Consider the following 24,172-nt stretch of genomic DNA (forward strand, 5'->3'; position numbering starts at 1 on the left):
GGAGTATCACATAATATATCATGACTTCATACTGTATCATAGGATGCTCTCCTGAATTAGACTCTACACCCCCCTATGGTAAGGGCAGGGAGGTGGCCATGCTATGGGGCCCTGCGGTGGAGGCTGGGGTAGGGGTCAGGGAGGGCTTCCAGGAGCAGGACTTAGCCAGACAGACAGGGTAGAAGGGCATTCCAGGCAGAAGAGACGGCGTGAGCACAGAGGCCAAAAATAGCCCCTCTGGGCGAGGAGTTCTGCGTTGATGGAGTGTAAATTGGGACACCGGGAGTGACCGGCTGGAGCCAGGTCACTTAGGGGGAGGGGCAGGTGCCCTGTAAGGGAGTCTGGCCTCTACCCTTGGCCTGTGGAGAGCCCCTGAGGGGTCCTGAGCAGGGGGAGTGAGGCAGTCAGACCTGGCTTTCAGCAGAGCTGCTGGGAGGGGCGCAGGTGGGTATGAACTGAGCCAGGGAGCAGCTGGGCGGCAGGGCCAGGCCCCAGGTGGCCGTGAAGTCTGGGCAGAGAACTAAGCACCGTGAAGGCAGGAAAGGCTCCTGCTTCGCCCTCTAGAAACGTTTATACTAGGAGGTCAGGAAGGCAGGGATTTATACCTTCCCCTAGAACCAGCCTCCAGTCTGCAGGGGGAGGTAGAAAAAGGACAACCAGGGCCTGCTGGCGCCCCCTGTGCCAGGCGATCCACTGTGCCAGGGGCAGGGGCTCAACAATGGGCAGTGGGAGGGCAGCCCTGCCCTCCATTCTCCTCCCACTGCTCCTCTGGAAGCTCCAGGTCTAGAAAGCAAGTTCTGGTCACTGGTCGGACCCCACGTCATCACCAGGGGCCTGGGGCCAGCGGCCACGCCTCCTTCCCCAGGCCCTCCTCACCTTCGGCTCCACGGGGACCAGCTTCTCAGGCAGCAGACACGGGAGGGAGGACAGAGTTCACAAAACAGTTTCACATCCTTTGTGCCACTGACCCCTGGATAGGTGGGCAGTCAGGCTGGCATCTCCCGGATACGACACTTGAGCAAGGCCACCCAGCTACGCAGGCCCCTGGGCAGAGACGAGACCAGCCTCAGAGTCCAGATAGGTAGCTGCCCACCCAGGCCTTAGCAGGGAGGGGGGACCTCGGCCCATGCCCAGCCCTGCAGACGGGGAGACGAATGGCCCTGAAATTGTGATAAACTTATATATATTTTGTCCTGCCAGAGCTGCCACTTCTCCAACCGAAACTGGGAAGAGAGGAGAAAGGAGTGAAGTACGGCGCCTGAGTAAAGCGCAGAAGAAACGCCCTCCGTAGCCCGAGCCTCAGCGTGTGAGGACCGGCCACCCGCGGCGATGTGGACGACAGGCTTTTTCCACTGCCGGGGTGAGGGGCAGCCGAGCTGCTGGGTCTCACGGGACAGCGCTGGGGCAGGCAGTGAAAAAGGGGTGCCGGCACTGAGAAAGGAAAGGGGAAGCCCCCAGTCCCCTGCCCCTGCCCCGTGACCCCCCATGAGGTCACGCCCATCTGACACCTGGGAGGTGTCCCTCTCCCCACCTCCACCTGGCAGCCCTGGGCCTGACTCTCAGCTCCCCCTCAGGGGTCCAGGGGGTGTGAGGAAGGTGGCCAGGCCTTGCCCTCCCCTCCCCACCGCCGCCAATGCTGGCCTCCCAGCTGCCAGCCCTGCCCCAGCACAGCCCAAGGGCCCCACTCAGGCCACCCGGTGACTGCTCCCAGGAGGTGCCCAGATTCCAGGCAGACGTCTCCCAGAAGTTTCTGGCGGTGGCGGCGGTTCTTAAAAAAGGCTTCCTGTCATACTGCAATCAGCTGGGGCGCCAGGCGCTGAGCGTTTCATTAATGCCACTGCTCTCCCAGAGCGTCTCCGTGTTGCCTTCCGATGTGTTGATGGCAGTCTCCGCGCTCTCTCTGCCCCCGACCCTCCCTCGGGTTGACGACTTTCTGCTGCCCTGCCCACACTGTGCCCTCCCGGGCACCTTCTTTCTGCCCCGTCTCCTCCAGCCCGGGTTTTATGACAACAGTCACTTCTAACCGCCTCCCGTTTTAAGAACTTTGGGAAGGAAAAACAGTTCGGCAGCGTCCAGGATACATAATTAGGTGGCCTTCAGGCACCTTAGAGGAGGAAGAAAAGTCACAACTGGTGCAAGAAGGGGAAGAAACACCATTAAAAGAAAACAAGGGGAAACCAAATAAAGAGCGGAGATAAAGAGTCGGGAGAAAACAGCGGCGCCTGAGAAACACGGATTCCAGCCGCCAACTTTTACGGCGTCCAGCCCTGTTATTCATAAGCGAGTTTCCTCTCTCACAAAGGACCTTTTGCACGGTTTTCCCTGCTGCCTCCAAACCAGCTGCTTGTGCTGTTGTATCCTGAGTGATGATGAGGCTCTGAAAGGGTTTTTTGGGAACAGATGGCCAGGGGAGAGCTGGGGAATGTGCCAGCAGAGCGCTGGGCGGGCTGCCAGGGCCTGCGGTGACTGAGTGCTTGGGCTTCCAGCTCGCGTGCTTTCCCTGCCCTCTGCCCTCCGTGGCGCCAGCAGGCCTTCCCAGCGAGCGCTCGGAACATCTGGAGTCTGGGGCTGCCAGGAGGGGGGGCCGCGGCGGCCGGGCGGGGGACCCTCTGTTCCAGCGGAGCTCCCAGGGCCTCGCCACCAGGCCCGCCTTGTGGAACAGCTAATCAAAACCACAGCGCCCGAATGGGAACCAGGCGCGCTCCCAGCTGCAGCCAGAGGCCGCCAGGGCAACTTAACCCCGTGTCAGGCCTCGCTGGCGGCGGCACTGGGGGCGGGGGGCTGCTGACACCACCACCCCCACCGGCCCGGCCCACCCCTTGCCACCCCCAGCGGTCTGTGGGCTCCCCGCGGCTCAATGGAGCCTGCAAGCGCCACAGCCTGGCTGCTTACATAAGAGCTGCTGCTCCTGACAAGGCCCTGCACCCGCATTTGCTGGGGGTCTCCGGGCTCAGGCCACCCTGCTGGGCGGTATGTGAGCTTCAGGGCCCGGGCGCGGCTGAAGAGCTCGGAGTTTGGAACCAAAGAGACACGGGCTCAAAGCAGCTCCACCACTTCCTCGCTGCATGGCCTTGGGCAAGCTACTGCCCTTCTCTTGGCCTCAGTTTCCCCTCCGTGCAATGGGGAAGTGGTGCTAACTTGTGGGGTCAGCATAAAGGGTAGAGATAAAGTATGGGAGGTGCTCGGCACGTAATGGGCACCCCCCACTCGGTCAGCGCGACTGTTGGTGAGAGTCTGTTTATTAGCATTATTACCACGTACAACCACACGTTATGCATGTTCTTTGGTATGAATCCGTGAACTTTGAAAGCCCAGGGATTTCTGGACTGGCTAGGTGCTCGCCCCCCTTTAAGGATGCAGGGCCAGGGGGTTTGCCCCGAACGCCGGACAAACAGGAGTCCCCCATTCAGAATTATTTGCCCTTATCTGCCCTTTGTCTGGTCATTCATCCATTCCAGGCACTGCCCTTTGCTGAGATGATCCTTCCTGGGATTCCATATGAAGTTGTTACCTTGTGGCTGTAAATTCCTGAGATTTCCCTTCTGGCACTGAGAAAAGGCCAGCCCTTTCTCATACTGGATCTCCTTTAATCCTTCCAGCAAGGTGGCGAGGAAGGTTTATAAGCTCACACTTTACACACGAGAGAACGGGGGATCAGAGAAGTTAGGTAACACACCCAAGGTCACATGGGTAGGAAGTACCAGTGCCATGATTCAAACCCAGGTCTCCAGCGCCAAAGCCTACACTTCCCCTACTTCGTGGTCTTGCCAAGGGTCTCCCTGTTGTATGTGCCTTAAAGTTAAATGACAGCACCAGAGAGAACTGAAAGGAACTATAGGGTTCTCTCAACTCAACACCCACCTGTAGCATCCTGGACCACTGAGCCTCTGAAGGGGTTTCCAGAGGGGCACTGGCTCGAAGAGATGCCCTGGAGGTTAGAGCATCAGAGGGGACTTTGCACGTCTCTGACTTTCTGAGCAGGAGAGGTTGGTCCCTTCTCACTGTCCGAGACCCCAAGTTTTCATTCATACACAGCACGGTGGGGAGAAGGGTGGTGTCTGTGAGTGCGTGTCAGCGGGGGAGAGGAGGAAGAGGTGAAGACAGTGTGAAAGGAGAGGGGAAAGCAGTGCCCCAGTCTCTCCCCCACCTCGGGACCACCCGGCGAACAGCAGAGGGCCAAGTTCTGCGTTCCAAGGAAGCTAACCTGGGGGGCTCCCCAGCCCACGACCCCTCCATCCCAGTCCCTGCCAGCCGTGTGGACTAACGGTGTCAACCGAGAGAGGAGAAACGGCAGCTGAGAGAACACTCCGTGTTAGAACAAACAGCTGGCGACAAACGTCTATGTAATTGGAATGCCAGAAAAAATAAATTGCATCCATTTTTATGACAAGAAGGGAATTTAATGGTGGTTTCCCACCCACCCCCCTTCTTTCCCAGCATAGACGGACTCCATGGGCTTTGAAAGCACATGGTATTTAACTCAGTAACATGGCTCGGAGGATGTGGAAACAGGACCTCCTCTCACCACCCCATTTCCATGCGGGGGGCGGGACAGGGAAGTGATAGGAGCCCCGGGCACCTCTCCTACTGGCCAGTTCCTCGGGCCTCTGAGCCTAAGATTCATTGTTCCTGGGACAACGTCAGGATCCACCTTGAAGGGGTGGCGGGAGGAGTCAACGGGGTGATCTGTCAGAAGTACTAAGCACCCAGCACCTCGCCTGGCGTGGGATCCAGGCTCTAAGAACGTCAGGTAGTATCAGGATTCTCCGGGTGCACTGCACTGGGGTCCCGACAGTCTCTGTGAGCAGCTTTCAGATCTGTGTGAAATGCCCGTGATGGGCAGAGGGGAAGGGAGAGTAAACGCCTGTTGTCATTGAGACAGAAAAAGGAGCTGAGGTGACCTCAGTTCGGAAAGTCTGACCAGAAGGGGCCTTAGAAATCACTTCTGGGGTCAACTCACCTTACAGAAGTGGAGACCAAAGCCCCAGTGGGGGTGACTGTGTACGTGGCATGTGGGGACAGAGACAGGACAGTGTCCCTCAATGGGGACTCTGGGGATGCAGGAGACCCTGCACACGAGGGGCTGGATCCAGCCAGAGCAGGAGCTGGAGACTGCCTCACATACTCTGGGGCTCCGGAACAGACCACAGAGAGAGCAGGTGCCACCAGGTCCTGTCCGAGGCCTGGTTTCAACCACCCAGACAGAACCCTCTCGGCTCCCACTGACCCCCCAACCCAAAACCAATGTGCTACCTCAGCTGGCCCCCAGCACCAAAAGTACAGAAGTCTGCACCCAAGATGTTCTTCCCAACAGGGGTCCGGCTACCCTCGAACCTGCCATCACCACGAAAAGCCTCCCCTACCCAGAAAGCAGCACGAAGAGAGAAGATGCGGTCGAGCTATGCCAGCCTCACTGCCTCCTCTGGCACTGGACCACCCACAGGGTGAGAAGCAGCCTCTGGCCTTGCAGAGCCAGCCTTCCCTGCCCAGCTGGCACACACGGCTACAGCCACAGCTCTGGGGTCACCAATCGGTGCCCAGGTGTCTGGTAGGGCCCTTAGCTCAGCGCACCATAATGAACTTATCTCTCCCCCCACCCCACCCCGCCAACCTGGGGCCTGTGAGAAACCTGGGGGCAGGAACTTACTGGCCATTTACCGCCAGGGCTTAAGCTATGCCATCAGTGTCAGTAGCTGCTGCCGCTGTCATTATTATTATTATCATTATTCACTAGAAGGCAGGGCCCTAGACTGTGGGAAACTGCTCGTCTCCTATCCCGCAGGCCCGGCAATGCCCACCCTGCCCAGGTGTGGAACAGTTCTGCTTCTCTTCCCTTCTCTCCTCCTCAGAAGCTCCCAGGAGTCGCTGCTTTAAAAACAGGAGCTGCGGAAACATGGCCCAGAGCCAGGTGCTTAATGTGCATTATCTCCGGCTGCAGCCGGAGCTCGAGCTGAGATCTGCAGAGCCCTTCCACTCCTCCCACCTGTCTCTCCGCTTGGCAGCCTCCGACGAGCCTCTCTGCACGACCAGGGCTTCCAAACGGACCCTGGACCCTCAAAGTCACCTCCTGTGAGGTCCAGATATAGAGGACTCACCCGTCAAGGTCCCCACCCCCAGCAAGGAAGGGCTGAGACGGGCAAAAGGATGTGCCTGGGGCCTAGAGGGTAAGGAAAGATCACTTTAAATCCCACTCTTAACACAGGTCTGGAGGGACAAGGCAGCTCATCAGGGAACACTGAGTACAGTCTGTCAAGGTGGTGTTCTGGAAAAGGGTCGCCCAGCCTCTGGGGCACATGAACGGTGAGAGAGCCACGCTCCGTGGGACAGCTCAGAGCGCCATCAGTGGCACTGGTGATGACCATTTATGAAAGACTTCCTTTCAGCTGGTCACTGACATCAGCATCATTTTCTAGTTTCTTCCTTTCTTTATCCTCCATTAGAATGTAAGCCTGACTCACTCCCATCCCCAAACCCTCAGGCCGCCCTGAATGGCTGCAGGGGAGGGGCAACAGGGGCTTGATTTGAGCCTGACATCCACCTGCCCCGTCCACAGGGACTAGGGAGGGTCAAGCCCGCCCCATCGCAAATACCCGTCACAGTGCCCACGTGCTGAGGATGGGATTCCCCAACACGGAGCTCACTGCCGCTGCTCGATAGACACTGAAAGAATGAATGTATGAACAAATGAAGGAACGCGTCTCCAGGGACACCAGCTCCCTTGGTTCTGGTTAACAAAAGGATGGCCTATCCCAGGCACTCAGGGCCACTGGGCGGGTCACTGAAGTCCACCCCTGAGGGCATCCCTGAAACTCACCTACCTGCATGGTGACAGACGCAGGAAGGCACACACACCAGGAGTGGGGTGGTGCTGTGATCCGCCAATCTACCAGGGCAGTTACAGGGCCCAAGAGGCCTCAGATGCCCCAGCAGCCCCAAGACCCTGTCCCATCCCTCCCTCTAAGTCCTCTGGGCAACGGTGGCTGTGCAGGCATGGTCCTCGGGAGATGGCAGCCTCAGGACAGCCCGCTCGGCAGGAAGGGCTGCAGGATGCAAGGGGCCCCTTGCTCTTCAGAGGTGAGGCAGGACCTCTGCTCGTAGAGTCAGACTAGAAAGGGCCTTGGACATCTCTGATGTTTCCACCATCCCCGTTTATTGAGGAGAAAACTGAGGCAGTAAAGAAATGGGTCCAAAATGATACAGCTAGTAGGTGGTGAGCCAGGCCTTGAACTCAGGGCTGTTTGATGCTCTTACCCACAATCTAACACCTCAGTCTCCCAATCTGGACAATGGGGAGGCTGGACCAGATAGTCTCTAAGGTGTCTTAGATTTGATGTGATTTCAGGGGAAGCCAAAAGCTCGTCTCTGCTGGGCATCGTCACCCCACCACCCCCCTTCTTCCCCCTCACCTCCCAAGTGTCTAGTTTCCTCCCCAGCCCAGGGCACTTGCTCCAATCAAAGAACAGGGAAGGAGGGGGACCCAGCACTCTGGCCTTTGGTGGCTGACGGGAGGACTTGGGGAGGGGGGATGAGAGGCAGAGATGGGGGAAATGGCGCTTGTCCATCCTGCCCATCCACACCTCCGACCGACCACCACCGAACGCCAGGGGAAGTTCACCGAGAGTTTACAACCCTCCTTTGTCACCGAGCGCTGCATGGGGCCATCAATCACGCCCTTAATTTACCCGCGTCACCTTCCAGAGGAAAAGCCGCCCTGCGAGCAGCCAGTGGCGCTTCCTCTCTCACCCACTTGAGGAAGATTTCATCTAATTGGTCCACATTAAATCACTCCCAGGATCGCAACGTGCCATCACCCCAGCAGCGGCAGTGGCTGGCGGTGGGGACGTGCCGGGGCCCTCCCTGCTGTGGGCAGGAGAGTCCACAGAGGGCCTCCCTGGCTGGAAGCCTCTTGAAGGGGCCCCTGGGAAACCTGGAGAACCCAGAGAGGGGCCTCCTTGAAAGGGGGGCTGGGGGAGGAATGTCAGGGATGCGGGGAGGGGCCGGCCAGGAAGGAAGGAGGAGGTGGTAGGAAGGAATGAATGGAGGATGCCGGAGCCACTTGGCTACCCCCCCCCACTCCCCATCCCTGGATGCCCAGGGGAGTCAGGCATCTCTAACCCCTACCCTCTTCATGGATGCAGACTGGGTCCCACCCTCTGTCTCTCTCCCTCTAGCCTCGTGGGCACAGAGATCCAGAGGGTTGCCATGAGCCTTGCTCCGCACAGCCTGGCAATGACCCCCAACTGGAAATGCTGGGAGCCTAGGCCATCTGGGAAGCGTAGCTGTGCCCGACACCTTTCCTCCCGCCCGTATTTCTCCAAACACATCAGGCTTTGTACAGGCTGTTCCCTCTGCCTCAGATACTGTTCCTGCTTCATCTGCCCGGTGACCTCCTTGTTGTCCAGCTCAAACACCACTTACACAAAGATGACCTTTCCAACTCCCTCGGGCAGGAGAGGTCACCTGTCCCTTCTCTGCCTGGCCTTCCCCTGCCCCAGCACAGGCCTCCAGTGCCTCCTTTCCTACACTCTTCTGCCCTTATCCACAGGCAGGAGGGTCTCTGAGCATCCTGTGAGCTGCAGGGGTGCTGCGACCGTATGTGTATCATTTTTATACCCCTGCCCGGCAAGCGCGGCACATGGCTGGGGCTCAGCAAATCTCTTCAGAACAAATGAATGAATATCACGTGCCTTAAGGCGCGGCCCCAGGTAACCCACAGGCCAAGTCACATTACCAAAACACACCAGAGGGCTCTCCTGGGCTGTTACCAGTTCAGGAGATCTCCCCCGATATGACATCCATCAGGGGTCGCATGGGGGATTCATCCTAAGAGCACGTAAGGCCAGAAAGAGCTTCAGAGATAAGCTGTCCTCCTCAGTTAAGTGATGAACACACGCAGGCCCAGGGTGACTGTCCCAGGTACCCAGCAGCCCCGTTCCCAGGAGCAGAGTCACACACAGTCCCAGGGGTCTGAGGAGCCCTGAAGCTGGCGCGAACCCCAGCAAAGCTCCTAAGGGCCGAGCTCACCAGTCCCTCTGGAAGCCTGGGGGGAGTGAGGGGCTCCCCAGGCTCCCGTCCCCACCTCTCTGTCTTCCCAGGAGGCTGCCGCCTGCGTGGCTGGCACGTACCTTGCGCTTCTTGGCACGGCCCTCGGCCTGCAGGGTGCGGGTGCAGCGCTGCACACACTCGGAGAAGCTGAGGTTGCTGTGGTCGGCGCTGTAGTCCAGGTCGGCCAGCCGTGCCAGGGACAGGATGTAGTTACAGGCGATCCTCAGGATGGCCAGCTTGGACAGCTTCTGCCCATATGAGTAGCATGGCACCTGGAGGGTGAGAAGGCGTCAGGAGGGGCTGCCAGGCTCTCTGCTGAGAACGGCCTGGGGGCACCTCAGCCAGGCAGGGGTAGGGCCCCTCTCACTGACATCTGCACCGCCGGGCAGGGGACTGCAGGGCGGCAGAGGTGGCCCATCGAGTCCCTCAACCCGGATTTTATTCCCTGTTCTGAGCACCTGCCGTTTCCACACTCACCACCTTGGGAGGCATCCACGTTCCCACGTCACAGGGGAAGTAACCGAGACTTAGCTCTTGCCCGAACGTCAGTGCGCACGAAACACAGTGAGTTCCCCCAGGACAGAGCTCCACCCCCCTCCCTCCCTGAGAAGGAATCTCTCAGAGAGAACCGATGTTTTTTAGCTCTGAGGGTCTATTTACTCATTCAGTGGCACTTGTCTTGCTGGGCACTTGGGGTCCGACCACAGATAATAACTCGGGTCTGCCATCAGAGAACTTACACTCAAGAGGGATGTTATAACGTCAGAGCAGAGTTAGGTGCCCCGGACTCTGGGAACAGACCAGAAGCAAAGTGTCAGTGCTCAGCTGGGGGGCCCACACACGATTGGCTTTCTTTTGCTCTTCTCTTTTTCTTTCCGCCCTCTGGACCTGGGGCGCTGCTGGGCATTGCAACAGGACAGCCCCAACCAGACTTGACAGCCTTGACGTTCATCACCAACTAGACACTCACTAATGGCACAGGGATTTGTATGCGTGAAGCGATGGGGTCTCTAACATTGTCCACCAATGCTCCTGCTACTTGAGCAAAAAGCTACAAAGACTGCAGCAGAGTTCTGTGTCGTAACATGGAGACATCACCACAAAGTCCACCCGACAGGTGCTAACCAATACAGCTGCTCTGACGCGTCGTTCACCTAAATGGCCCAAACGTGCACTGCAGCCAAGGCTGCGGCATCCTCCTCTCTACGGCTCTCCAGGATCTACACGCAGCGTCCATCCCCACCACGGATACCTGGTACTAACCCTCAGCCCACAGAGAGTGGGGCGCCTTGCAGGGACCACTCAACAAGCACGCCGGGCACTGTTCTGAACCAGCGGTTCTCAACCAGGGACAATGTTGTCCCTAAGGGGCAGCTGGCAATGTCTGCAGACACTCTTGATCGTCACCACCGGGGAGCAGGCGGGGAGGGGCTACTGGCCTGCAGAGGCCAGGGAAGCTGCTAAACATCGTACAGTGCTCAGGATCCTACGGTGCCTCCACAGCAAAGAATGACTCAGCCCAAAACGTCAGCAGCGCTGTGGTCGAGAAAGCATGATCAAGAGAGCCGCTTCAGATGAGGACACTAAACGCGTCAACATCTTGATCTCACGTTAAAGCTCACTTCGTCCAGCAGCTTTCCCTGACCTCCCACCCAACCCTACCCCGGGGACTAGGGCTGCCTCCCCTTGATGGTGCTCTGATAGCCCGCCATCTGTCCTTAACTCCTGATTACTGGGACTCATTTAATGGTCAGTCTCTGTGTGAGCTGTCAGGGGAAGGCCTCTGTATGCAGAGCCTAGCCCTGGTCCTGCCCATCACCGGCCTCCAAAGGGTTTGTTGACTGAGGGAATGAATGAACAAATGAACGCTCTCCCTCCATATCTATCAGGTGACTCCAGAAGGTTTAGAACTGGGTTCAAAAACCGTTCTCTCTCTCCCTCTCTCTCTCTCTCTCTCTTTTTCTTTTTGGCCACACCGCTCAGCTTGTAGGATCTTAGTTCCCGGACCTGAGATTGAACCCGCGCCCCCTACAGTGGAAGCATGGAGTCCTAACCACTGGACCGCCAGGGAATTCCCAAAATTCTCTGAGGATAAAGATTTAGTTATTTGGTGCAGAGGTGAAGCTCATACACCTTTTGGTCACCTGGGCTAACTCTTGGCTCTAGCTACAAACCCTGGGCAAGAGACATAACCGTTCTGAGCCTTGGTGTCCTTGTCATATTGCCAACAGGACTGACCACAGAGCGTGGTAAGGACTAAAGGAGATGGCATATGCGCTGCACATAGTAAGGCCTGATACAAGTCAGTGGCATTATTACGGTGGGTGTTGCAGAGGGTCTCTAAAGAGGGTCTCCAGAGAGGGTGAGAAGCAAGAGATCTGGAGCCAGGACATACTGCCTGCTCATCCCCCACCCCCTGGGGGTCCTGAGACCACAGGCCCGAGGTGAAGTTTGCTGTCACCTTTCAAAAATCCTCTAGCACACATATATATGGAATTTAAGGAAAAAAATGTCGTGAAGAACCTAGGTGTAAGACAGGAATAAAGACACAGACCTACTAGAGAATGGACTTGAGGATATGGGGAGGGGGAAGGGTAAGCTGTGACAAAGCGAGAGAGAGGCATGGACATATATACACTACCAAACGTAAGGTAGATAGCTAGTGGGAAGCAGCTGCATAGCACAGGGAGATCAGCTCGGTGCTTTGTGACCACCTGGAGGGGTGGGATAGGGAGGATGGGAGGGAGACGCAAGAGGGAGGAGATATGGGAACATATGTATATGTATAACTGATTCACTTTGTTATAAAGCAGAAACTAACACACCATTGTAAAGCAATTATACTCCAATAAAGATGTTAAAAAAAAAAAAAATCCTCTAGCAGCCAAGGAGTTGTCCTTCACCAGGCCAGGAAACGCAGGGAGGGGCAGGGAGGTGACACAGGGACCACCAACTCCTGTGCATTCCCCTTCCCCCTCCCAGTCCTGGCCACAGCTCCAAACCCATCTGAGAAAAGCCTGCAGAACAATGCACGTTGCCTGTTCTCATCCAGAGTCCAGAGAATCCTGCTTTATCAGCCTCAACAAATGAACAAGGTCTGTGGCACAGAAAGGTTCCCTGGGGCAGGGGCATGGGTCTCAGGGACCAGCCTAGCACCTCTGCCTCCCCTGCACCCAGGGAGGGAGTGCCTGCCTGGTGGAGGCTCTGGACACCGGGCACAGCTCTGTGACACAAGCCCTAGTGTGTTGTTACCCAGAGGCCATGCTGGGAGTTACCCAGCTCTTTGAGCCCTGGGCCCTGAGCAGCTGGGCTTCCCTGCCAGCAGGGAGCAGGGATCTTGGAAGGGATCTGCACATGGGGATCCAGGGTCATTGCGGGACCACCGAGCAACAGGTGAGGCCAAGGCTGACCTAGGGACTCCCGTGCCAAGTTCTGATCCAGTTTTGCCCCAGATTTGTCACTCTGTCCCACTGCTTGTGTCAAAGTCCAGGTCTAACAAGAAAACCATCTATTGAGGGGGCTGCCCTTGTGGTGCAGTGGTTAAGAATCTGCCTGCCAATGCAGGGGACACAGGTTCAAGCCCTGGTCCGGGAAGATCCCACTTGCCACGGAGCAACTAAGCCCATGCGCCACAGCTACTGAAGCCTGCACGCCTAGAGTCCATGCTCCGCAGCGGGAGAAGCCGCCGCAATGAGAGGCCCGTGCACCGCAGCGAAGAGTGGCCCCTGCTCGCCGCAACTAGAGAAAGCCCTACGTCACGCTGCAACGAAGACCCAATGCAGCCAAAAATAAATTAAGAAGCAACTGTGGAGTTTAAAAAGAAAACCAACCCATCTATTGAGCTCTGGTTGTTTACCTGGCACCGTGGTCACTATTCACAGGTAGTTTCAGCCCGTTGAAACTTTCCCTCAAATAAAGATTGTTACCCCATCTGCACATGAGGAAACAGAGGTGACATATTGGGCCCCAGGTCACTCAGCTAAGACCCGGTTGGAGCCAGAAGCTCGTGTGTTTATCGCCCAAGGAAGGCGGGCTCCCCAAGCTCCCACCAGGGGCTTGGCCACTGGGCTCTCCAAACTCCCACCACCAGCGGTGGTGATGCTGGTGCCCACGGCCCAGGATGCAGGAGCTGGGCCCCCAAAAGCCCAGCTCAGAGGCACCCTGGCCTATGAGGATCTGATTCTAGGAGGTTAAGGTAAGGCAGAAAGAGCTGGTCTGAATCCCAAACATCGGGGTGACTTTGGACAGGTAGCTTCACCTCTCTGAGCCTCAGTTTTCTTATCTGGAGAGCGGGAATAATGCCTGGGTACCCTGGATGACTGTTGGAACTAGGTCATCCCCTTGCTGTTTCTTGTGATCTACTAAGGCCAGGCAGAGGGCTGGGTATTGTGAATATAATTCATCTTTCGACAGCGCCATGAGGTAGAAATGACGACTTCCACTTTACAGAGAAGCATTTGATGCCCAGGGAGCGTAAGAACTTCCTGTATCTCTCAGCTGATGAAAGATGAGCTGGGTCTTGAACACACACCTTACTTAGCTGGGCTCTTTCCAATCAGCCAGAAGCGATGGCTTGGGGGTTTGGATGAGCATCTATAGCCTATGGTGGGGAGGTGGGCAGCCCCCCCTTCTGAGCAGGGGATGGAGAGTCCTGGACTCCACGGGACCCCAGCCTTAGTGCATTACCTCTCTGAGCGTCCACAGCGTGGCCCAGAGCCCAGCCATCCCACCACCTGCCGGAGACCACACAGCAGTCATCTGCTCAGCCTGGGCAGGGGACAGAAGCCAAAGGAGGCAGCAGGGCCGCTCGGCTCCAGCTACCGACAGGCAGCAAATCTTCCTGTAAAGGAAAAGGACCTGCCTCATGCTCACCCCACAAGAATCGTTACGCTTCAGAGGAGCAGGTGCAGTATGGGGATTTTTCACCAGGTCCCAAGTGCCCCTAAAAGATTCCATCCCACCTACCCCAAGTTGGACCCTCTCCTGGCTCCAGCAAGTGGGAAAAGGCAGGAAGGGCACTGGCCTGGGATTCTGAGGACCTAGCTCTACTCCGGGCCATCCACGTGATCTTAGGTCCGCAACCATAGGGGACCTCAGTTTCCTCACCAATAAAATGGGCATCAGAATACCTGCTACCTCAGAATGGAATCGCCATGGGCAGATGTAGGGAGGCGCTACAGAGAAGCAAAGCCAGGAACCAACCAGCCAATGCAGGGGAGGCCTGGAAGCCCTCCACCCTCTTGCCTCTGTGCCAACTCCTACCCCACCCTTCAGACCCAGCCCAAGACGCCCACCAAGACTCCTGGACCCACACAGCTCCAACATCACTACATCCCCGGCACACAGCCGAGCACTTGATCCCATCTGAAATTTTTCTCTAATCGGCTCATGTCAGTGAGTGCTGGCTCCCTGGGATGAAGCCGCTCTACACAGGCTGTTTAAGGTCCTTGTCAAGTTCTATTTAAACAAAATCCCAACCTGCTACACAGCAACGAGGCTGGACCCTGAGAACCTGGGTCTGAGTGGTTAAGAGCCATGGCCCAGGGCCAGACAGGACAAATCCTGGTCACTCGCTCCACCTCCATAAGCATCCCCATCTGTGAAATGGGAAGGCGGCACAACAACAGGGCCAGGTAAGGCACCTCGCCCCGTGCAATGAGGCTCAACAAGCTACTGTCGTGGTGACTGTGGATGCGAGGGGGCAGGAGAGAGGCTTTTGTCACCCTCTCCCATCTGGATGCAAGCAGGTCCGTCCCCCATTCCCTGAGGAAGGGGGTACAGGTTGCAGTGGGGCCATGGGCCCCTGGCATCCTGTGGCGTCTGAGACTGAGGGAGGTGCTGGGCTGGGGGTACCGTCCTCATGCCCCCTCCTGGGCCATCCTGAGTTCACTTGCTGAGGAGCCCCTGGGACACTCCAGGGGCAGCAGAGGAGGGGCCACTGGTGCGGTACTTCAGCAAGTCCTGAGGGCTCCTCCTTGCCGCCCCAGGCCTCTGCCTGGCTCGGCTGCCATTCCTCCATCAATGCTGAGAGGAAACCTGCAGCACACACACCAGATGCCCCGAGGGTGAGCACAGCCTGTGAACCAGAAGGTTCTGCGGGGGAGGCCGAGGCCCACAGCTCTGGCCCCTCCCCTCACCCGCCCAGCAAGGCCAGGCTTTCCCTTGGACCCTCTCCCACCCGGCCTGGAGCAGCCCTGCACATGGGCCAGGCCCAGCTATGCACACATGGCCTTCACGTGAGGCGGCGGGGGGGGCCCCGAGCAGCTGGGCTGGTGGCATGTGCTGCGGCCTGACCATCTGCCCCGCATACGCACCCCCTGGCCCCGCTGCCGGGGGCCTCCCTCTCCCCCACCTGCACTTCTCATGGCCAAGCGGCCCCCCACCCCATTCCCTTCCTGGTTGAGAGCATGACGGGTTGGACAACACAGAAGACTGTCTGGCTTCCCCCTGCTGGGGGTGGACAGCTCCCGGGTGGTCACCAGGCTGAAGAGCGGGGCCGTCAGGAGCCTGGGCCCTGGAGCGACTCGCTGACTCCGATTCGAATCCAGGCTCTGCAATGACAGTGGCACACAGCCACGCAGGCTGTGACTGCACCATGCCCGGGAGGGCGCCGGCACCCCGAAGCCTAGTGAATGGCAGGCCGGGGAGGCATGCAATGCAAACCCAGGAGGCCTCATGCGGTGGCCAAAGGCTGCGAGACCTCCACCAACTTGCAGAAGTTCCCTGAACCTCGGCCTCACCATCCGTGAAACAGGGGTGGGAATGAGGGCGGGGGGGTGGGGGGGTGGAAACGATACCTACTTCATTAAATGAACTAATACGCGTAACACGCTTAGCACACGACCCAGTACAAAGGAAGCATCTGATAAATGGCAGTTTCTATGATTCTTATTAAAATGATTACAGAATTCTTATTTCTACATCTGTCAAGGCCTTTGCCCAGCCCTGAGGACGTTGCAGACGTTCGAGAAATGTTCATTCCTCCTACGGCCCCCATTCCTTTCTTCATGCGCTCTCTGCAGAGAAGCGGTGTATGAGGTAAGCATTAACACCGTTTTCCAACTTTAGCAACTGAGGCTCAGAGAGGGAAAGTGACTTGTCCACGGTCACACAGAACGCATACAGCAGAGGTATAACTCAAACTCCGGCCTCCGGACTCCCCGCCCAGTGCTCTTTTCACCGTACCAGGAAGCTGCTCAGAGAAATGAAGCCCCAGACCAGAGCCACAGCCCCAGACCTGACCTCGGTGCTGCAACAGCCATGGCCTCATTTCAGGAAAAACCATCCTTCTTCCTCACCCTCCTTTCCCAGGGTCCATTTCAGACAGTCAAGCCTACGCCTAGATCCAGAGTCACAGCCTGCCTGGATAAGGGCACACACACACACACGCACACGAGTGTGAGTGTGTATTCACGTGCGCACTTTCTACAGGTGGGATACTGAGGTCCAGAGGAGGAAGGAGTGCCTCTGAGACACAGGACTTTCCCCATCGGATGGAGGCTGTGATGTGGACATGGTGAGTGTGCCCTAGCGATACTTCTTTCCCTCGCAGACAATAGACCGGTGCCCACCAGCAGCCTTTTTGGGGAAGGGACAGATGGACTGGGCAAGGGGGGGAACAAACCAGAGGAGGTGCTTCTGATCACGCATTTGTGTGTGCTCTTGGGCACTAGTACTGATCGTGTGTATAGGTACAGCTGTTTGTACCTGTGTGTGTGTGTGTGTGTGCACACTTTCTCCCTGAATTTGTCCCTCTTATATAGAACTTCCGCACAAGAAGGGTGGAAGGGAAAGGAAACCACGATTAACCATCTCATCTCAGAGAGTCAGCCATGTGTACACCCACCTTCCGACTTAACAATACTGCGAGCGCAGGGCCCACAGCGCTGATACAGCTGACATTGTGAGAAGCATTTGGCCAGGCGGGCATTCCAGAAACTTCTGTCACCTTCCCTAACCCACTAGGTGATCTTGGAAGCGTTTCCTTCATTCTTTCTCCAGGCCCCAGTTTTCCATTCCATTAAATGGAAAGCTAATTCAATCGACAGGGATGTTAAGATCAAATAAGATGGAATTTATTACTGAAAGAAGTTAAAGCCACTGGACAAATGAGATGTAGTTGAACACACAGAGACCGTGAATACTTTCTCGGAACTGAAAGAGGCAGCTGGAGGAGTAAAAAGGACGCTGAACTGTCAGTTAAAGGACCTAGGTGCCAGCCCTGACCGTCCTCTCACCAGCTGTGATGCTCTGGGCACGTGGCCTACCCAATCTGAGAGGGGTTGCCCTAGCTGCAAGGTGAGCAGGTGGACAGTCATCTCTCTGCCATCTCATCCTTCCATCCTGGGCGGTAGGTAGCAGGATGCCCTCCAGGCTGCCACCCTCTGACACAGAGCCACTGCCTGAGGGTGAAACTGAATTCTCCACTGGGCCCACTGCCCAAGGTCCCAACTGTCTATGACAGTTATCTGACGCCTCCACTCCACTCCACCTCACTGACCAATCATCTTACTCAAGCCCAAATGTGACACTTTGGCTCAAAAGTCATAGAAACTCTTTTCCCCAGGAGTTTAATTCCCTTCCCATGGATGGACACAGGCACCTTCCCTGCCCCACCCACAGGAGGAAGAGGAGAGTGTGTGATCCAAAAAGAAGATCATGTTTTCTGAAATCCTTTGTTGTTGGCTAAAGCCCAGAGAGGGTAAGTAACTTTCCTGAAGTCACACAGGAAGTCAGCTGCAGAGCAAGCAAAAATCCTGACCATTCAAACCAGTCACATCCACCCCCCCCAACCCTTCCCCATGCCCTGTGTGGGCTGGGGGCAGGGGGCACTTACCACACTCTTCTTAGATCTCCGCTCTGTGAAAATGCCCAGCCTAGAATCCCGGGGCAGTCTCAATCTTGTCTAAGTGGAATTGTAAAACTGCCACTCCCCACTATGGGTAACTCTTGGACAAATATTCTTTCCCATCGGCCCCAGAAGACAGTGTCTGGTGAGGACAGCCCCCACCTGCCCCAAACTAAGAAGCCCCTAACCCACCCAGAACTAGTTTCTGAAGATTCCCCAAACCAATCAGTCCCCTCAGCAGACCTGCCGGCTTCAGCATGCGGCGGGCGGCGAACGGCAGCAGTGGAGGGGATCTCCTGGAAAGGCCCTCTCCAGCCAATTCCTGAGGCCGCCCCTGCAGAGGGGGCTCAGGCTTGTACCCCGGGTCCTTAAGGGACACCAGGAGCGAGGGGTGCAGAGCGCAGAAGCAACCTGAGTTCAGGGGCATCCCTGCTGGGAGGTGGGGGCTGAGGAGGTGCTGACAGGTTCCCGCGGGCTGCGGGACCCTTATGTTCTGGCAAAGCCAGGACCACACCTCCGCAGCGTTCCGGGCCTCCAAGACCACGCCAAATTGCCAGAAGGGTTAGGGTCTTCCCCCTTTCCCCGCCGGAGACAGATTCCCACATTGCCCCTCTCCACTCCCCACCGCGCCCAAGGGACCCCGGGAGACGAATATTCGCTGCCATAAAAGTGAACTATGAGGGGTGAAGTCAGACGCGCAGACAGGGTCACCCCAGGGGGGACGCGGGTGGCTGTAACCAGGGCGTGCCCGAGCCAGAGATCTCGAACCTTCACCCCGACTTTGCAGACTAAGAGCCGTACCAACGCTGTGGCAAAGGTCACTGCCCCAGGAGGACCCAAACCTGTCTGGGCCCTGGGGCCGACCGGGCGGGGACAACTTGCCGGTTACCCACGCCCTCATCCTCCCTAAAGTCCCCCAGCCACTTACCCACCCACTCCCGCAGTCATACCCGGGCGCAGTGAGGGTGTGTGGCTGGGAGCCGGTACCTGCTTCCTGAGCGCCTCGAAGGCTGCGCTGATGGTGTGCACCCTCGTCCGCTCCCTGGCGTTCGCCAGGAGCCTCCGGGTCTGCTGCAGGGCTTTGATCTCGGAGGAGGCGGCGGTAGCTTCGCCTGGCCGTTTCCTAGGCGACGCGGAGGAATCCGGGTGGTTATTGTAAATTACGTGTGAAATTGACGAGTAAGAACTTTCCCCAGGGCGCGTGGGGGGAGCCGGGCGCACTGAGGGCTCCGGGGGAGCAGGGGCCGCCGACGGCGTGCGGCGTGCTGGCGGTGCGCACAGCAAGATGCGGGGACGTAGGCCGGGCTCCCGGAAAGGCTGTGCCTCGGGACCCCCAGGTACCTGGCCCTGGGGCGCTGGAGGCGGCGGCGGTGGCGGCGGCGTGGGGAGTCCCGGCCCCACTGCGCCCAGGGCGAAGCCGCGTTTCCGCGCGTCCAAGACCTCCGGAGCCCGGACGCCCCCGCGCTCCCCGGCCGTGTCCGCGCCCCCACCTGAGGGAACGGCCGGCGCCACCCGGGCTGGCACCGGGGCCGGGACCGGCTGCAGCCGCTGGGTCCTGTCCCGCAGCCCGTCGGTGGCGGCGGCGCCGTGCTCGGGCGCTTCCAAGTCCAATCGGAAAGTTTTATAGCCGTTCGCGCGCCGCGCCGGCTCCTTGCCTTTCCTCTTGAGCTTCTTGAGGCCGTTCAGCTCCTTCACACACACGGTCTTCCACGGCCCGTCCTCGAGAACCGGGATGTGCTTCATGGCGCGGGCAGCGCGCAAGGCAGGGGCGTGGGGCTGCCCGGGAAGCGCGCCCGCCGCGCTCGCTCTACACGCTGCGCGCCGGCTCTGCCCGGGCGGCCGCGGCGCTCAGCGCCTCGGAGTCTCCAGCTCTCCCCCTGCTCGCTCCCTCCCTCCCTCCCTCCCTTTCTCCCCCTCGTCCGGGGCAGCTGCGCCGCCGGCTCCGCGAAGCCGCCAGGCTGTCCGTTCCCGGAGCGCTCAGAGTGTCATCTGAAGTCGCTGCCGCCGTGCCAGCATTTCTGGAGAACGCCCGCTGCGCTCCATCTGTGTTTGTTTAGCCTCAGTTTACACAGAAGCCCAATTCGCGAGATCAGTCAGCGCCGCCGCCCGGAGAGGAGGCAGCTCCCGCCGCAGCCTCCCCAGCCCCGGCCGCCCGAGCCGCGAGCGCCTTTAAAGAAACAGGAAGCATTTTTCAAAACAGCTGGGCTGCTGGCCGCCTCCTTTGTCCGCGTCCTCTCCACCTCCCCCCACCCCCATCCCTTCTGCCCAGAACCTGGTCCTCTGACTCTCCCTCCCCGCCCCCTCCTCAAGTCCGGGGCGCTTCTCTGTCCCCAGAGGACAGTCCGCTCCCGAGCACGTGCCCTCTAGGCCCTTCGGCCCTTCCCCAGATCAGAGCCGGGCCTTGTCTCCCTGGCCTTGCTGACCTCTCGGTGACGCAGCGTCGCCTTCCGCACCCAGCACCTCCACGTCCAGCCCTCCACCCCAGCTTGCCAATCGAGAAAGAAACAGAATGGCGACTTCTCCTGGGGGGCGGGGGTGGGGGTAGGTCGACGAGGGAAGGGAAAGGCTCTGGGGTTGCCCGAGACCCTCACTCCCCCTGCACCGCATCCCCATCCGCTCGGGTCACTTGCTGGAGCAGAGAGACCAGGAGCAGAAGGGCTAAGCGCCAGGCAAACTGAGGCTCTGAAAAGGAACGGGCTTTCCCACGGTCACGCAGCGAGTTAAAGAGGCCGAGCAGCGTGGAAGCTTTGGTTTTAGACGCAGCATCTGGGAGAATCTCAAGTCACCTCACCGCGGGTTGCCCGCTGCGTTGCTGTGGGGAATTCAGCCCCAGGCACATAGGGGGTACCGGTCAAATGGAAGCTTTGGTTATTATTAATAACAGAGGCAGAATAGCTTCTAGAGGCAGATTTCCTGGGTTCCAATGCCAGCTCTGCCACTTACAAACTGAGTGTCGTTGGGCAAGTCACTGAACCTCTCTGTGCCTCCCTTTCCCCATCTGTAGAATGGAAGTAACAATTGTACCTTCTTCCCGAGGTGTTGTGAAGATTAATTGAGCATATATGTGCAAAGCGTTCAGAGCTGCCTGGCACAAAGTGAGAGCTTTGCAGGTAGGTGCCCACTGTTATTGGCAGGGGACAGAGGTCGACTACCCAGACCTTCGGTCCCAGTGCCATCCCACTGGAGATTCTGGGGGGAAATAAAGAGCAAACTAGTGGGCCCTCACCCGAGCCCACCTCCTGGAGGCTGCCCTGAGGACCAGCACACGGTCCTTCACTCTTCGCGGGTCCTTTCTCTGTGGTAGTAAGTTCCTCCTTGGTGGTGGTTGCTTTAAGCAGTTTGAGAGAAGATAGACCCTTGACCCTGGCCTTGGGCTCTGACCTCTGCAGCCACTGGAATCTTTGTCTTTCTGGTTTCAGTCCTTCACTCCCATCCCCAGACCCACCAAACCCGGTGGGGTTTTTCTGGTGAAAATGCAGGTTCATCAGAGTGCCTTCTCTCCTCTAGGGGAGAATGCCCTGGGGGTGGGAGGAGGCAGATGACATGGTGACCTGTGCCATACAGTGTCCTGTGAGGTAGGATGGGGGTCCAGGAAGAAAGTTCAGGGACAAGAGCATAGATTGTACTTGGCTTTTCAACTCTCAAGCTCCATGACCCTGAGCAAGACAGTTCATCCCACTGGGGTTCTGAATCTGTCCTTGAGGATGATATTTCTGTCCAGCCAACCTCTCAAGATAGTTGGGGAAGTAAAAAGAGATCACAGATGTAAAAGGACTTTGACATAAGGCTTCAAACATCCCTTCACACGTCAACATTCACACAGGGACACACGCAGAGGCATGCAGTTTTCTGATCAATGCAAAAGCTCATTTTTTCCACCGGGATGGGTCCCGGCATCATGAAACGTGTGCTGGCTGAGGCACCCCCTTCCCTGGGCACTCAGCATCTTCCCATACCTTATCTCTTTCCTGAAGACCAAGGGTAAGCCCCAGCGAGGAGTCCCCATTCTCCTTCTGTTTCCCCCACCAGCCTGGGACCCTCTGAAGAGAACACTCTTCTCACTCTTTGATGACTGGCTCCAGTCTCCCCTCCTCCTGTAAGCCTCCCCTCCTGCTGTAAACCTGGCTGGTCAGCACAGCCCCCTGTCACTCTTGCTGGCCTCTGCATGTGGTCACTCACAAGAATTGCTGCAACTTGCCCTCCACTGAGGTCCTGCCTGAACCCCTGGGTTTGTGAGCTCCCGAAAAGCCACTGTTTCCTTCCTCCCTGTCTTCCAGGAAACTTTTGCTGAAGGCTTCATGCCCTTTACATTCTCCAGATCGCAAGCAGAAGCTGAGACCCCCGCCTACCCACTCCTCACGCACCCAGCCAGTCGGTGGCAGAGTTGGGGGGAAAGCCAAGACCCCCTCTCCAGAGCTGCTGAGGTCCTCTCTGAGCCTCAGTTTCCCCCTCTGTAAAATGGAGATCGTAATATTGTCTCATTGGGCTGGCATGAGGATTAAATGAGGCTGCAAGTACAGCACTGAGCCTGGTAGGTAAGTGGGATGACGGTGGCCTTACGCACCCTGGGTTAGCACAGCTGCCCAGGCGCCTTGCATCCCAGCTTTTCCCCCCAGGCTCGGGGTGCATTTGCAGGCTGGGGTGTCCATGGCTAGTTAGGGCGTGCAGAAGTCTCTTGGCAGGACTGAAAATTGTCCCTAAAGAGGCCAGGCTGTGCTCCAGGAAAGTCACGTGTCTTGGTTGAATAGCGAAGGCTCCACACTCATGCTGATCCTGAGCCTGTCACCAACTCTTCCAAAACAGAGGAGAAGGTCACTGAGATCCCAAGGGGTGGAAGGAAGAGAAGGGAGTGGATAGGAGTGGCCATCTGCACTGGGTGGAGGTAGACGGGACTCAGACCCAGCCAGTCTCCCAGGACATGCTCCCTCGCCATGCTGCCTCTCCCGCCGGTCAAATGGCGGGGCCCAGGGGTTGGCATCAGGCTAGCCTAGTGCTTTGCCACTCACCAGCAGCTGTGTGGCCTTGAGCAGCCCCTTCACCTCTCTGAGCCGCAGTTTGCTATCTGGGCGTTATCCCCTTAGTCATAAGATGGAATGCCATGTACCAGAACAGGAGGGCCCAAGTGATGTGAAGGGTCCCTGTTATTGTGATTCTCAGCCCACCAGGTGGCAGACCTTCGAAGTCCAGGCTAACTGCCCAAGGTCCCCCAGCCTAAGGGCAAACCGGCCACCCAGGGCTCCCTTCCCTCAGTCTCCTGGAGAAGTGGAGGGAGACCAGCCTGCCAGCACCCCCTGGTGGTATGTACACTGTCTGGACTACACACAACATAGCCGTCTCCCCACAAGGATTTAGAGCCAGGAGTGGTAGCCCTGCAATGACAGCAATTTGGATTTTGTGAATTCATAGAATTTCCAGGATAGAAAGGCTCTCCAGGCTCTAGGTGGTCTCACCCCCTGTTTGGAATGGGACAACACAGACATCCAAAGAAAACCTATGCCCTACATTAAAAACATCCCCCACTGAATCAAGTGTTTGTGGTTACTCTGGGCTAGCATGATCGTGCCACTGGGAGGTTCCACATCCCCTGTATGGCCGGTCCAGGGAATAGGAATGAAACTAGAAAGGGAAGTGAAGGCAAGAGCTTAGAGCTTAGGCCACTGGGAACAAATGTTAGAAAGCCAGGCAGCAAAACTCACCACCACACAGGGAGTGACTACAGGCTCTAGTTCACTAAATCCTTATAACAACGCAGGGAAGTAAACCCATTCTACAGATAAGGAAACTGAGGCTCCTAGACCAAAAAACAAAACAAAACAAAAACTTGCCAATGGAAAGGAAATAACAGAAGTGGGAGTTGAACCCAGGCCAACGGACCCAAAGACTTAAGCTTTGAACCATTGTGTTTTGCTGCCTCCTGAGACCTCCGTGAGTAGCATCTGGGGAGATGAGTCACTGGGCCATCTACAGGGGTGGCCTCTCTGGAAGCCTGGCTGTCCCTGCATGTGCCACCAGCCTGGGTGAGCTTCTTGCTATCCTCTTCTCAAGGGAAGCCACTGTCCTCCTTTGGACCAGCTCAATGACCCTCCAGCTCCTTCCAGGTCAGGGTCAGATGGCAAGGGCAGTGCCTCTGGACATTTGATGGTCTCAGGCATATGGATCCCAGGTCTTATCCAGGTACTGGTGCCCTCCTAGCATGGCTGGGTGGAACCTGCCCAGCAATTCCTAAGTGCATATGCACCACCCATGGGTGAGGACAGGATAGCTCTGCAGGGCGACATC

General features: G+C 57.5%; 1 protein-coding gene across 2 annotated transcripts in view; it reads right to left on the minus strand.

The window, feature by feature from the left end:
• Positions 1-19,764, minus strand: part of ATOH8 (atonal bHLH transcription factor 8) — a 34,306-nt gene extending 14,542 nt beyond the window's left edge. Inside the window, exons 1-2 of one of the 2 annotated variants that reach the window (XM_030837484.2) lie at positions 18,881-19,764; positions 9,126-9,317 (exon numbers count right to left, since the gene is read on the minus strand). In XM_030837484.2, the coding sequence (XP_030693344.1) occupies positions 9,126-9,317; positions 18,881-19,636 (948 nt within the window). In that variant the 5' untranslated portion in view covers positions 19,637-19,764. Of the gene's footprint in view, positions 1-9,125; positions 9,318-18,843 lie in introns of those variants that run through there. The other variant, XM_030837486.2, reaches the window with a different exon arrangement.
• Positions 19,765-24,172: the final 4,408 nt, after the last annotated feature.

Source organism: Globicephala melas, chromosome 12 (assembly GCF_963455315.2).
Source record: "Globicephala melas chromosome 12, mGloMel1.2, whole genome shotgun sequence".
Classification (NCBI taxonomy): domain Eukaryota; kingdom Metazoa; phylum Chordata; class Mammalia; order Artiodactyla; family Delphinidae; genus Globicephala; species Globicephala melas.